Source organism: Girardinichthys multiradiatus, chromosome 3 (genome assembly GCF_021462225.1).
Source record: "Girardinichthys multiradiatus isolate DD_20200921_A chromosome 3, DD_fGirMul_XY1, whole genome shotgun sequence".
NCBI lineage: Eukaryota > Metazoa > Chordata > Actinopteri > Cyprinodontiformes > Goodeidae > Girardinichthys > Girardinichthys multiradiatus.
The window spans coordinates 3,939,848-3,953,048 of record NC_061796.1 but is presented as its reverse complement, the minus strand read 5'-3'; the positions used below and the strand labels follow the sequence as shown (position 1 = coordinate 3,953,048).

At 38.2% G+C, this 13,201-nt stretch overlaps 2 protein-coding genes and 1 long non-coding RNA gene across 4 annotated transcripts in view; 2 read left to right on the top strand and 1 right to left on the bottom strand.

The window, feature by feature from the left end:
* osbpl3b (oxysterol binding protein-like 3b) overlaps positions 1–4,234 on the top strand; it is a 76,606-nt gene extending 72,372 nt beyond the window's left edge. For both annotated transcript variants that reach the window (XM_047361004.1, XM_047361003.1), the window contains 4 exons: positions 501–645; positions 727–853; positions 1,893–2,015; positions 3,385–4,234. In XM_047361004.1, the coding sequence (XP_047216960.1) occupies positions 501–645; positions 727–853; positions 1,893–2,015; positions 3,385–3,481 (492 nt within the window). In that variant the 3' untranslated portion in view covers positions 3,482–4,234. The remainder of the gene's footprint in view (positions 1–500; positions 646–726; positions 854–1,892; positions 2,016–3,384) is intronic.
* Positions 4,235–6,730: 2,496 nt separating this feature from the next.
* Positions 6,731–8,143, bottom strand: LOC124865687. The gene is made up of 3 exons (XR_007037648.1): positions 8,020–8,143; positions 7,372–7,456; positions 6,731–7,277 (listed from the first exon to the last, which is right to left on the bottom strand). It is a non-coding gene; the product is annotated as an uncharacterized LOC124865687 (long non-coding RNA).
* On the top strand, positions 8,066–12,859 carry gsdmeb (gasdermin Eb). Its single transcript, XM_047361005.1, has 9 exons — positions 8,066–8,270; positions 8,356–8,548; positions 8,789–8,963; positions 9,836–9,956; positions 10,045–10,149; positions 11,585–11,712; positions 11,803–11,974; positions 12,066–12,139; positions 12,259–12,859. The coding sequence occupies exons 1-9, from the start codon at positions 8,066–8,068 to the stop codon at positions 12,475–12,477; spliced, it is 1,392 nt and encodes a 463-aa protein (XP_047216961.1). The 3' UTR covers positions 12,478–12,859.
* The last annotated feature ends 342 nt before the right edge of the window (positions 12,860–13,201 follow it).

Below are 13,201 nucleotides of genomic sequence, written 5' to 3'. Positions count from 1 at the left end.
TAATCAAAGCAAACGGTGGCTACTTTGAAGAACCTAGAATATAAGACATATTTTCAGTTGTTTCACACTTTTTTGTTCAGTATATAATTCCACATGTGTTAATTCATAGTTCTGATGCCTTCATTGTGAAGCTACAATATTCATTGTCATGAAAATAAAGAAAACTCTGAATGGGAAGGTGTGTCCAAACATTTGGTCGGTACTGTATATATATATATATTATTATATATATTATTATATATATGATATATGCTTTTTATGTGTGCCACTTGAAAGATGTCCTGAAGTTGTAGAGGATAGGAAGTTGGGACATGTCAAAACTCATTCTGCATCCTCATTTCTCATCTCCCACACTCCATCCCTGCTACACACAATTACTCAGATACTTACTGAGGGGCTCAGGATTGTTTACACAACAGTAACATCTGCTAATGCGAAGAGGGCACAAGAGATGTCCATTTTTATCCATCCCCGCCACATATTGGTACTGTTTCTTTCAGGCCAAATACTGGAACTCAAGCGTGAACGATGTTGAGGGAACCATTATGGATATCAAAGGAAAGGTCATCCACAGACTGTTTGGTAAATGGCACGAAGCAGTTTTCTTTGGGGACCCACCGTCAGCTACCTGCATCTGGAGGGCAAGTATGTGTCTACCATTAGTACGCACTTTCTGCTCTTCTATAAATTCTCCTTGTTAATGTGTCTCGTTTAATTTGTTTGTAGATCCAATGCCAATGAACTATGAGCAGTACTACGGCTTTACAAAGTTTGCAATGGAGCTAAATGAGTTGGAGCCCTCTTTGAAACAGCTGCTGCCTCCTACAGACACCAGACTACGAGTGGACCAGAGGTAAAAGCAAAAATAAGACCTGAACTGAATATTTATGCAGTTAAAATGCCTGCTTATCGTTAACAGTAATTAAACATGTGTTGCAGTTGCATGTCAATAAATTAGTTTAATCAAAATTTATAAACAAGTTAATGTATTTCTGTAATTTATTACAAAAACAAACTGCTGATTTGAGTGGTCCTGCAGACAGTCATTGACGCCTCGCACAAGATAGTGCAGGCCACAAAAGGTCATCACTAAAGAAGTTGGCTGTTCATGGAGAGCTGTATCCAGCATATTAATGGAAAGTTGAGTGGAAGGAAAAGTGTTGCAGAAAAATGTTTAGTAGCAACAGGCATAAGTGCAGCCTTGAGAAGATTGTGAAGCAAAGCATGTTTAGGAATTCGAGGGAGAATTACAAGGCGGGGGTAATGCTTCAGGAGCCACCACCATATATAATATACAATAATATTATTGTGGTCTAAAACCAGGTGTTTCAGTTTCATTGTCCAACCCCTGTATATCACTCTGATTGTAATGAGTCAAAATAATAAACAAGTTTCACTTTATGAATTTAATTACTGAAATAAATGAACAATTTGCTAATATTCTAGTTCACTGAGATGCATCTGTAAATGTTAGAAAGCATCATTAGATTTTGTGGGACATTTGGTTTGAAAAACAATGTGTCTTAATATAATCTGACATCATGACTCAGAATCACATGGTCTTGACAATGAAAAAACATGCTCTTCTTCAATCACAAAAAGCTCAAAAAGAACCACAGCAATAGTGGTAAAAATAGCACGTTGAGATAATTTTAGCTCACATTTAAAATATCTTCAAATGTAACACCACTACCCTCAGCCAGCACAGGAAGAAACATTCATGACTGAATGTCTCTTCAAATGATTCATTATTAGATTATTTTCCAGTAATCCCAAACAAGAATTCTGAGTAAAAAATAGATCTGGGATATTAAACATTAATGTTGGACCATGTTTGCATAATGTGTGTGTGTGTGTGTGTGTGTGTGTGTGTGTGTGTGTGTGTGTGGCAGACTGCTGGAGGAGGGGAACTTGGAAGAAGCAGAAGAACAGAAGCAGAGGATTGAGCAGCTGCAGAGAGACCAACGGAGAGTCCTGGAGGAGAGCAATGTGTCACATCAGCCCAAATTCTTCAGGTAGCTTGAGAAGCTGCATTTACAGTCCAGATGGGACTTTTTTCTCTTTGTGATGTGTTTCATGCAGAATAGTTAGAGATTATTTAGAGCATCTTTACCCAAATTCTTGACTCTTATAAAAAGGCAGATACATGGGTTTCAGTGAAAACTAAACCAAGATGTTGCTGAAGTTGACTTGTGATATGTGATTGTGTAAACAACACAGTGGTAACACTGGTGTTGCAAAGCACAATCACTTACATTATCCTGAAAATGAAGACCATTTCATTCAAGATCTGTTTATTTTCTGTCAAAATAGGAGACTAAAAGGATAATGGTAAATCATAGTTGAAAGGTCCCCACGAATGAAATCCACATTACCAAACAGGCATTTATGGAGCAGCAGCCAAATAAATCACTTTTCTATCCAGAAGGGGAGACAATGTCTCTTAGCAAGTTCTAATTCAACTGCTTTCTTGTAGCCACCACCAAGCTTTTGGATCAATATTTGGCCACCCTTTTTAATGACATTATAGAGTTCATCAAAATTAGTTGGTTTTCCAGCACAGGCAAGGCTTCTATATTTAATCTATAAATGTTTAACAGTGACAAGACGGGGGCTCTTTAACATTAAGATTCTAGAAGCATTCTAAAGCCCCAAAGTCAAGTCTATTAAAAATTTGTGGACAATGACATATTGTGATGGAGTTTTCTGACCGACATGCAGAATTAACCAGGACACTAAGTTAGTTTATTTACAAAATGAATTCTGAGAAGATTGAACTTCTGTCATCTGGTTCCACAATGTCTGGAAGGTGAAACAAGAGTTAATACGATGCTGATCATTGAGAGAGTCTTACAAGAATGAAAGGAACAGCGGCATACTGTGAGAGGCTGGATGCTTGGTGTTGAGAAGTGTAAAATCCTGGTGATATTATCTGCGAGAGCAGTCTTCATAGCTATGACCGAGTAGTTTAAAGCTTGAGGTTCAAAGTTGCTTATGCTGGAGAGCAGGTAGGCAGGGTACTGCTGGAGAGGTTTGAGCAGCAGGAGTCCTTCAGGAGAGTTTTCCTAAGATGGAGCTTTCTCAGGAGAAGTGCTCTGAGGATTGCAATGAGGAAGTTCTGAGACTAAGGTGGTGAGATATCCAGCCAGAATTATGCCAGAAGCTTGTTGGTTGTGACAAAAAGGGTGTTGCTTGTCTGCATCCTGGTAAGAAGGGGGGTGTATCTGAATATTTGAGCTTTTAAGTACCGTTTTTGAAAGTGTTTGGATTAAAGAAAATCAGCAAGAAATTTAAATTTGCTCACAATTTGTCAGAGTAACAAAAAGGTTGTGACACCGTCATCATCATATTGTAGTACCTCTAACTGTGATGTTATCTCTGCAGGAAGTCGAAGGAGGACACCTGGGTGAGCAGCAACATGTACTGGGAGCTGAGGAGGGACCACGGCTTCTCCCACATGGAGTTTCCCACCCTGTGGTAACCTCAGCGCTGTGATCTCGACTTGCAGTTTCGACCCACACAGTCTCCGCTGTGATCCAGGCTGGTTCTGGTGATGTCTGTAGCCCACTCCCACCTGTCCACATGCTGTTTTCTATACTTCAGTTCATTCAAGTTGTTGCCTTAATAACAAGTGCATATCTGTGTTGCATTAACGTTCATGGAAGCGTTTATGGCAAATGTTGATGTGTTTTGGAAACTTTCAGCCCCATGGCTGCATCTTTTATGCTATGAGTTCTGAGAAAATGAGAGAAACTAAGTAAAATAAATAAAGAAAACTTAAAAAGAATTCAGAATTCTAGCTTGAAAATGCTGAATACCTTGGTTTTGTGTTATCATGGAGATTCTCTACCTCAGAGAAAAACTAGCCTTCATATGTCAGTGATTGTGTGCGCACGTGTTTATTCTGCATCGCCTAATGCCTTACTAGTTGTACTCGTATTGTTCTATTTAATTTAGTTTTGCATTGCCTAAAAGTCGCTCTTTTGTAAGGATATGCGAGAACTGTTGAGATTATGTTTATATTCTCACTGTACTGAGCGCATCTTTCTGTCTCTTATTTACTTTTGAGTTATTACTCTGTGAAGGCCTGTGCAATTATTATATAAACAGCAGAAGCAAATACCATTTTTCCACTTGTTTCAACTTTATCCATTTCACCATCTGGACACTGGGTTTGGGGTCCAAAAAAGTCCAAAACAATGTTCATGGAAGGAAAATAAAATATTATTCTTTCCTTTTGTCAAGTTATTTATGTGTTATTTAAACTTTTCAGAAGATCTTGGAGAATAAATGGCGGACCAATAATATCGCACCTAATGTGTTATTATAACATGACCTAATTTACACAACTAGGTGATGTTAGCTTTGGTGGCTGATGAAGTCATTAGTATTACTAAAAATAATAAATGTTAATGAACACTACTCTACACTACTCTACATTATCACACTACTCCAGTCATTACAGGCCATCACAAAAAGTATGCAAACCCCCTAAACCTTTCTCATTTGGTCACATTACAGCCATAAACCTAAATATATTTTATGTGACAGGCCAATACAGCATACTGCATACATTGCGAAGTGGAAGGAAAGAGACAAATACTTCTCTACACTTTATACAAGTAGTATCTGATCTGGATCACTGTTCCATCCATCATACAATAATGGAAAGAGGTAATACAACTGCAAACCTACCAAGACTGTCCACATAAATTGACAGGTTGAGATTGTTAATTTCCCATGATAACTGGAGGAGGTGCAAACCTCTACAGCTCGGGTGGGAGAACAGAACAACTACTACATGTGTACTCCATGGCAATAGGAAAGTCATTTGCAGTTTGCCTCAATCCATGTAGGGGATATATCCAGTCTATGGAAGAAGCTACTCTGGTCCGTTAAGACTTTAATCAAACTTTATGGCCTAAATGCACCATGTAACTTCTGGCACATCACTATGAACAAACCATTACCGCTCTAAAACAAGGTGGTAGCAGCATCGTTTCTTCCGTAAGGATAGGGAAGCTGGTCAGACCAGCTGCAAAATACTGGGGCAGATGTTCACTTTCCACTGGGATAATGACCTTAAACATACAGCCAGAGCTACAGTGCAGTGGTAAAAGTTGTCTTTTATAGAGTTGTTTTGCAAAGATGAATGAGCAAAAACGTTAGTTCAATCCTGGTAGAGATATATCCCCAAACACTTGCTGCTGAAATTGCCACAAAAGCCATAGTGAGTCCATAAAGTATAAACTTAGAAGGTTTGGGTGTGAAGGAAAGGTGAAAGATCATCTGCTGACTTGCATCACTTTGTTCACAGTTGCAGTTTTTGTGGTCCTCCTTTTTTAAAAATCAAATTTCAGAAGCATTTCTTATTGTATTTGGAGAAACATGAACAAAATACCTTCTATTAAAGCATTTCGATCAAATCGTAATAAAACAGCTGTGTAACAAGCAGAGAATCATTTTTTCCACCAGAACACCAGCATATTATACACTGTGAGTACTTTACTTATTAAACATCTTTGCACGTGGTTGTCTGTTGAAACACTGCTTACGTGGGCAAATGTCAAGAAAGCATGAGGCCTTTGACAGCAGTAAAGCAGATGGGAATGTGACTGCATAACCATTTCAAACCCTACAACTCCTTGTAACATAGGTTAGATGATCTTCACATACTAATAGGCATAAAGAATGAAAAGCATGTCATTAAATGGAAGGACAACATGCAATGAGTATTATTACAACTATAAAGAAACTACCTAAATACAAATAAATATCCTGTATATGATTAGCATTTATAACGGCATGTAAGCCTTAACTAAACAATCTTAGACATACTGAAAGCTGTAAGACATTATTCCAGTTTCCTAATGGACCTACATTAAACTTTAATGGCATTCTTAAATATTAGCAAAGCTGGAAAAATCTCAAATAATTCACATCTTAGTGCCCTCCACGTGTACTGAAAGCCCCGACAAAGATGTAGAGTAATAATTAATAGGTACATTTTATTCATATAGCACTTTTCACAGATAAAATCACTTTGTTTAAAAAAATGGAGCATTAAAATAAAACATGATTAAAAAGACAAAAGCAAATAAACTATTTTGATCCTGATGTTAAAAAAGCCTTAAAATAAATTTATCTTTTATGGCACTGGGATGATCTCACTCTGAAAGATTTCAGAAAAATCCAACCATTAATTGGATTAAACTTTTTTAACGGGGAAAAAGTCCCTATTAAGAAATTAATTTTCTGTACAAAATCACCAATGTAAGAATTATTGGCACCTCTAACAATTCCTTCATAAATAAATGTTACAGAAGCCTTTTATTTCTTTTATTCTATTTTACTTTAGTGAACTGAGTATCGTGAAGTCATAGAAACTTTTAATGAGTTATCTATGACTTCCTGTTTCCCAGGGGTTTCAACACGAAAACGACGCCTGTTTTTCTTAACCACTTTTCAAAATGGGAAAGACAACAAAACATTTAGTTTGTTAAATTTTTGGTTTAAAACAACTGGAACTGTAAATAAACAAGAATCAAAGTTTATCTTGCAATCACATACAGGGACAAGGACGTTTTTGGTTTTAGAGATTTAAAAACAGTTTACTAGTAGGAAGGAGCAGTGATGTTTTTTCTGTGTGATGTTATGCTAATCCAATTAATTTTAGATGTATAAATTTTATGTATATCTTTACCAGGAGCAACAATAAATGTGGGGTTGCTGTTGTAAATAAAAGACCGAAAAAATGAAAACATGAAGCAACAACAAAAAGTTGAAATGCGTATCTTTGTTTTGCATGTTTGGCATTACAAAAACCAAATTTCACAACAGGAATGTATTCCAAAGAAGCCATAATGTCTTATTGAGAACTTCACACAATAACATGTGTAGAAAGGATCTTCATGATTGTGTGTTTGTAAATATAAATAAAGAACATGTCCACCTCTGCCACACTGAGCACTGGATCCCCTCAAGAGGAATACAATCATCAACTTGAAGAGGTCCAATTTTGACCACTTAGCATCTGCCACTGTGCATCAGAGAGGGTTTAGAGAGCATTATGTTTGTAGGAGTGTCAATCTCTGATGACCTCACGTGGTTGAGGAACATCACTAGGATCATAAAACAGCCCCAGCAGAGATTGTACTTTCTGAGGAAATTGATACAAACAGCAGTACCTTACAAGCATCATCTCAACATTGAGGGGGTGTGTTGCTGACTGAATCACAGTATGGTGCAGTAGCTGCAATAAGGAGTTTCCCTTCCTTCTGTCCGAGGTATGTTGCAAAGACACGAGAAGGTTAATATTTTGACAGAGTCCAGGGTTGTAAATGAGTTATGCATCTGAAAAATCTCTTTCACCTGGAAGAGTAAAATCTGAGTCGAGTGACTGAATATTAACGGCCACTAGGTGGCGACAGAGCTCAGCGCATCCCCGCATGAGAATCTAGAGAAATCAGAATGTCAACAGTGAATATATTTGGTGTTCAGTTCTGTTTTACTTCAACAAAAGCACTCGGAAGTCATTTAAAGAATATTTGTCAAGAAAAGATATGTTTGAACTAACATTAAATAACAGAAACGTTATAACACTGACAGTGGTGAATGAGAGCAGGCGTTTCCTGTTCAGAGGGTGGAGCATCTTCGAGTCCTTTGTCCAAAACAAACCAGACAAAACAGTAAAACTACATCAGCGGTAAGTTAACATCTTCACCTCATCTAACTAGCTTAGCTCTAAAGCAAGGACTTCAGATAAGTGGTAATATGTTTTATATGTATCTGTTATTGTGCTGTTTTTATGATAAACGCACAGCTTTGATTAAAAAAATATAACTGATGCTAGCTACTTTAGACGTTGAGCTAAAGTGTTAAAATCGGGTTTCGCTTCATTAACATGCAAGGGTTAAGATAAGAGGATTTTAATCAGTGGTGAATGGTAGTAGGTTGTGTTATCAGGTTCTATGTGTGACAGACGAGGGTAAACATGACTCCGTGTTCTTCTTAGCTCACCTGATTTCACTTTCTCCGTCACAGGTGTTTATGAGCCGCGTGAGAAATGTTTGCCGTAGCAACCAAAAACTTTGTGGAGGAGGTGGATGATGGAGGCTTACTGATCCCAGTGTGCAGCCTGAACGACACCGTCGGTCTTCTGACGGTGGTGGTGAAGCGGAAACGCTTCTGGTTCTGGCAGAAACCCAAATATCTTCCAACCGACTTTAGCCTGAACGACCTGCTGACAGGTGACTCACCTGTAACGCCAGGTAAAATCCCCCCTTACATTGTTCATTTGAGGACCTTCTTGTAACAAGATGGCAGAAAACCTGATTATCTGCTATATATTTGAAGTTGTGTTGGAGACGGACTTCATCAAATACAGCAGCACGTTTGGTGACAACGTGCAGGGGAACGTGGATGCCAAGTTTGTCAAAGCCAACCTGAGCCTGGAGAGTAAAGACTCCTCCAAACTCCAGTCGTCCTTTGGCAGTTTGAAGAAAGAGGAAGTTGAAGTTCAGAAGTTGCTGCGAGACTCCAAAGACAGGTCAGCTCCCCTGAGTCCACTTTGATTGATTTGCATGTCCTGTTAAAGATCTTTAAACAGCAGGAGGGATCTCTGCTTAACCATAAAAGTGCAGTTCATTATTAACATAAGAGTTTCTCAGGGATTGGTAGGAGATTGTCATCATTTGTTATGAATGATGGGTTAAAAATGCAAATTACAGCACCAACAGTCTGTTTAATTAAATGAGACTTTCTCACAATATTCTCTTTTCTGTTTCAGAGTTCTGGACATGTCCCACTCTCTGATCCAGCAGAACAGAGAGAAACAGAAACAGGTGTTTGGCATCGTGAAGGAGCGCATCATCACCACACAGCCCTGTTCAGTCATAGAGGAGGTGCAGCAGGGGGGACAGTGCGGAGGGAGTCTGACCTCCTGCGGCCCCAAAGCATCTAAAGTACAGTAGAGAAGAACTACCACGCACACTAAACACATCCATGCTTACATCTATAATTGATTTTAGGAGTGTTTATGTTCCATTTTTGCCTGTATGATGCATGCGTAAACTGTTGCCTAATGGGAAGCAGACAGACTTAGGAAATGGGTTATCACCTGGTCTCCTACTGTTCCCGAAACGGGTTTCAGTTCCGCATGCAACTGGGATCGTTGCTAAACGGTTAGGCAGAGGGAACTGAGCATATAAGTTTTATTTAAAAAGAAGAAATGTGTGCCAACTGTAAACACACACACACACACACACACAATCTGAAGTATTGTTAATGGACACAGTCTCCTATACTTCTGTTATTGTTTTATTCCATTTAGTTTGTGTCTGGTTTGTGTTGACCAGTTCAATGCTTCTTCACAGTCTGAAAAGGTCTAAAATTAGATTTAAGTGCTTTCCAAGTCTAGAAAACAATTGAAAAAGAAATTAGAATGTAGAAACAATATTTGTAATTCCACACTTTATTCCACACCTCATTGTCAACATGTTGAACTTCTAAAATTAAGTCCAATCTGTGTGTGTTTTTCCCTGGTTTTATGCAAAAGATGCACACTTGTCACCCTAATGTCACCCATCCATCCATCTACCTATACTTAAATAATTGGTCAAAAATAGACTTAAAACGCTGGAAATTTCAGTCAGGAAAATGCTGAAAGCCTGCTAGTTGCTATTGTTAATTGCTGTGAGTAGAAATAATCTTTTTGGTATTGAGAGATAAAGAAAAATATAATAATGATACTGCATATTTTGAAATATCAAATCATAATCTCTTCTAGATTTATTTTCTGTTGTTTTTTAATGACCCTCTGCTAACTTTCCCCTAGGTTGCACTGAAGGAAAATGGAAGTTTGAGCATCGACAGCAACATTACAATGGAGATCCCTACACACACCACTCTAGCCTACAGCCTTATAGAGCTGGAGATCAAGCAGGATGGGCACTTTGGTGAGAATCCTTTAACTTTTACAGGCTGATTTTTACAAATTGAATAAGGCAAAAAAGATAAACTGAGTATTCAAACTGTTTTCCACAGAGCTGTGTGTGATGTCAGGCACCAGAGGAGGTTTTGAAGTAGACGGCCATGTTGAGAAGCGGCTGCTGGGTGTGCAGACCTCAGAGAACCTTCCGCTTCAACAGGGTAAAATTACTGTTCTCGTGTATATTTGTCGTTTTAAATAGAAAAAAAAAGTTAAAGATAATTGTTTGTTACATCACAAAGACATTCTGAAGCTTTAGGATTATAAAGTGTGATAATTATATATTCTAACCTAAAATAGTTCATCATTTCTGTAGCAAATGTCCCAAAAGTCTTGAGTCATTTATCATTTCTTGATGTTTAGATTCCGACACTTTCAGTTGGTCTTGAACAATGTTTCCTCTGGCTTTTAAGTTTTCTTTGCCCAGTAACTACTCTTTCTGATCAGGGGTTGCTGGCTGTGCATTAAACGAGGCTGAAAACTAAAGGAGACTGAGCTTTTGCAACAGTGACCCACAGACTCTGGAACTGTCTTCCCTCGGAACTTAAGAACCGTGGACTCTGTGGTCTTATTTTACAGCTGGAAACTTTTTTGCACTGACTTTTGCTTTTATGTCTTTGCCTTTTTGTCTTTGTTTGTAAGCACTTTGTAATACTTGTTTTATAGGTGTTCAATAAATACAATTTTACTTACTAACTCTTTGCATGCATTTTCAGCCCAATATCTGATGTTTTTTTTTTTATGGTTTGCTAAGCCATTTACCTTTGACCTTAGTCATTCAGGCATGTTAAAGATCCTAAACTCAATGGATTGATCAATGTCCCTGCAACAAATAATGCACAACTAAGCAAAGGATCCAATTTAAAAAGGGTCAATTAACACTTTATTACTAGCTGCCTCTCTCTTTTTGTGGCCTTACACTCCTTTAGTCCATTACTGGTTCATGTCATATATTGAGATACACTGCACAATATGCTGATATAGTCCAGTACAAAAACTGGTAAGAGCACGAACAAAAATGCAGCCAAGGTCCAAAGAACACTTTCAGGTGAAGATCACCTGAAAAAAAATAGTCTGGTATCTTGGAAGCAAAGTATAAAGGGGGCTGAACCCAAGATTTTGCACGGCCTGTACACAGATACTACACACCTTGATAGCCTGCTCTAAAAGGCATCTGTTGATGTGTGAAAACAGTATTTTCATCAACATTTCAGGATGCGTTTACATATCTTCATGAAAGATAACCTCACTGCTTTTCACAGCATCTTCTCTGCAGGATCCTACAGTTTCATCTCAGTTTCCAGTTATTTGTTAGCAAACTTTTAATGAATAAAAACAAAGCTCCACTATTGATTAAGATGATATATTTCTACAGTGTTTAGGCTTTAAATGGAGAACGGCCAAACACTGGAAGGGTGGTGTTGCATAGAAAATATGGAAATATTCCAATTACTTCCCCGTATTATCCCAGCCAAAGTCTCATGTTTTTTTTTTTCAGACTAAATTGAAAGGCTGTCATACTTAACTGTTTTAGTTTGTATATATTTTTGTGAAATAAATGGTGTAAATATGTCATTTTCATGTTTTTTTTCCTAGAACTGGAGAGACTGAAGCATCATTTCCAGCTGCTTTCTGCTCTCCCAGCTTCCACCAGGTCGTCTCTGCTCCAACACGTCACAGAACTGATGCAGGACCCGGCAGCCATCAGTGCACTTCAGAACGCGGTAGGAGGCACACAGATTTGCCTATATATACTTCTTTTTTTTTTCAATGACAACACGGCAGATAAATGTAGGAGCATTTCTTTGTGACAGCTGGACCGGATGCTGGGTAAGAAACCCAGCCTGGATGATGATGATGAATTAATGGAGTCTCAGCAGCAGAACATCCGAGCAGTTTTTAACCTGCTGGAGCAATCTGGTGCAGAGGAGTCGACTCAGACGTCACTCCTCACCGCATTGCATCTGACCGTCAGTGCATTAGATGGTAGGAAAAGTCCCCAGCCTAGGAAGGAAAAAACTGAGGTCTTTACCTGTCTTATTTGTGTTTTAGCTTGTTTTTAAATTGTGTCTTTCAGAGATGTCATATGATTGTCTTCCTGTTTTAAAACTATGTGGTAATCCTGCCACCCTACAGACATTGGAGCTACTGGTTAGTGGAGCATGTTTTTCCCAAATAAATGCGACACATCCGTTTAGAGGCAGCTAATCTCAGTTACAAACTCTACTGCTGATTCATTTCACACACGCCTTTCCTAACGTTTGCTCTAGGTGCAGTGTGCATCAGGAAACAGGCAGACGACTGTGAGCAGCGCAGCACTGCCAGGTGACGTCTATGCGAGGACTGAACATCTGTTTGCCTCCTCTGGTGTATCTCTAAGGAGAGACGGTGATGTGGTGCGGGCTGAAATCACGAATGAACCTGGAAATCAACCTCTGATCTTGTTTATCGCTATTAAAAGTCTCGCCTCTTTAGCCCACGGTTGTTGAGCCATATTAACATTATATATTTGAATAAAAGGACATTTTTGTATTTCCTTTAGGGATTTAGGTCTGGATATGCGACTACTTTGAATGTAAATGTGAGAATGAAGATCCGATGGAATAATTTGTGGCTTCAGATTGTTTTTGCTCTTTTAAATGACTTAAATTGACTGTTTAACCTAAAACACTTAAGGCCGTCTTAATAAACAATGCTTACATTATGCTTACATGATGAAAGGATGGCCCTTATTTATGAAATAGTGCAAAAGCCCACATTCCCCTAAAACCTTTTCACTTTTTCTTCAGTTACACTTTGTCATTTATTTAGGGTTTTGTGATGAAAGTAAAGCATATTTGTCTAATGAAAATAAATTGATGCATGATTTTAGATTTTTTGTATTTCATTTATTTAAAATAAAAAAAAAACTTAAATAAAATCCAGAGACAAATTCATTTAATTAGTAAACTGTGTGTCTATATGTAGTTTAATCTCAGGATAAATGCTGCTGGTCTATTAAGCCCTCTGAGGTTTGTTACAGAAGACTAAAGAACAAAGAGCATCATGAAAACCAAAAAAACGCAGGGGTCAGGGGTGAAGTAGTGGAGAAGTTTAAAGAAAAGTTTGCCAAATGAAAATTTACAAAGTACGGGACAGGTCAAACCTACCAACACATGGCCGTCCACCTGAGCGAACAGGTTGGCCAGGGGGAGCATCAATCAGAGAAGCAGT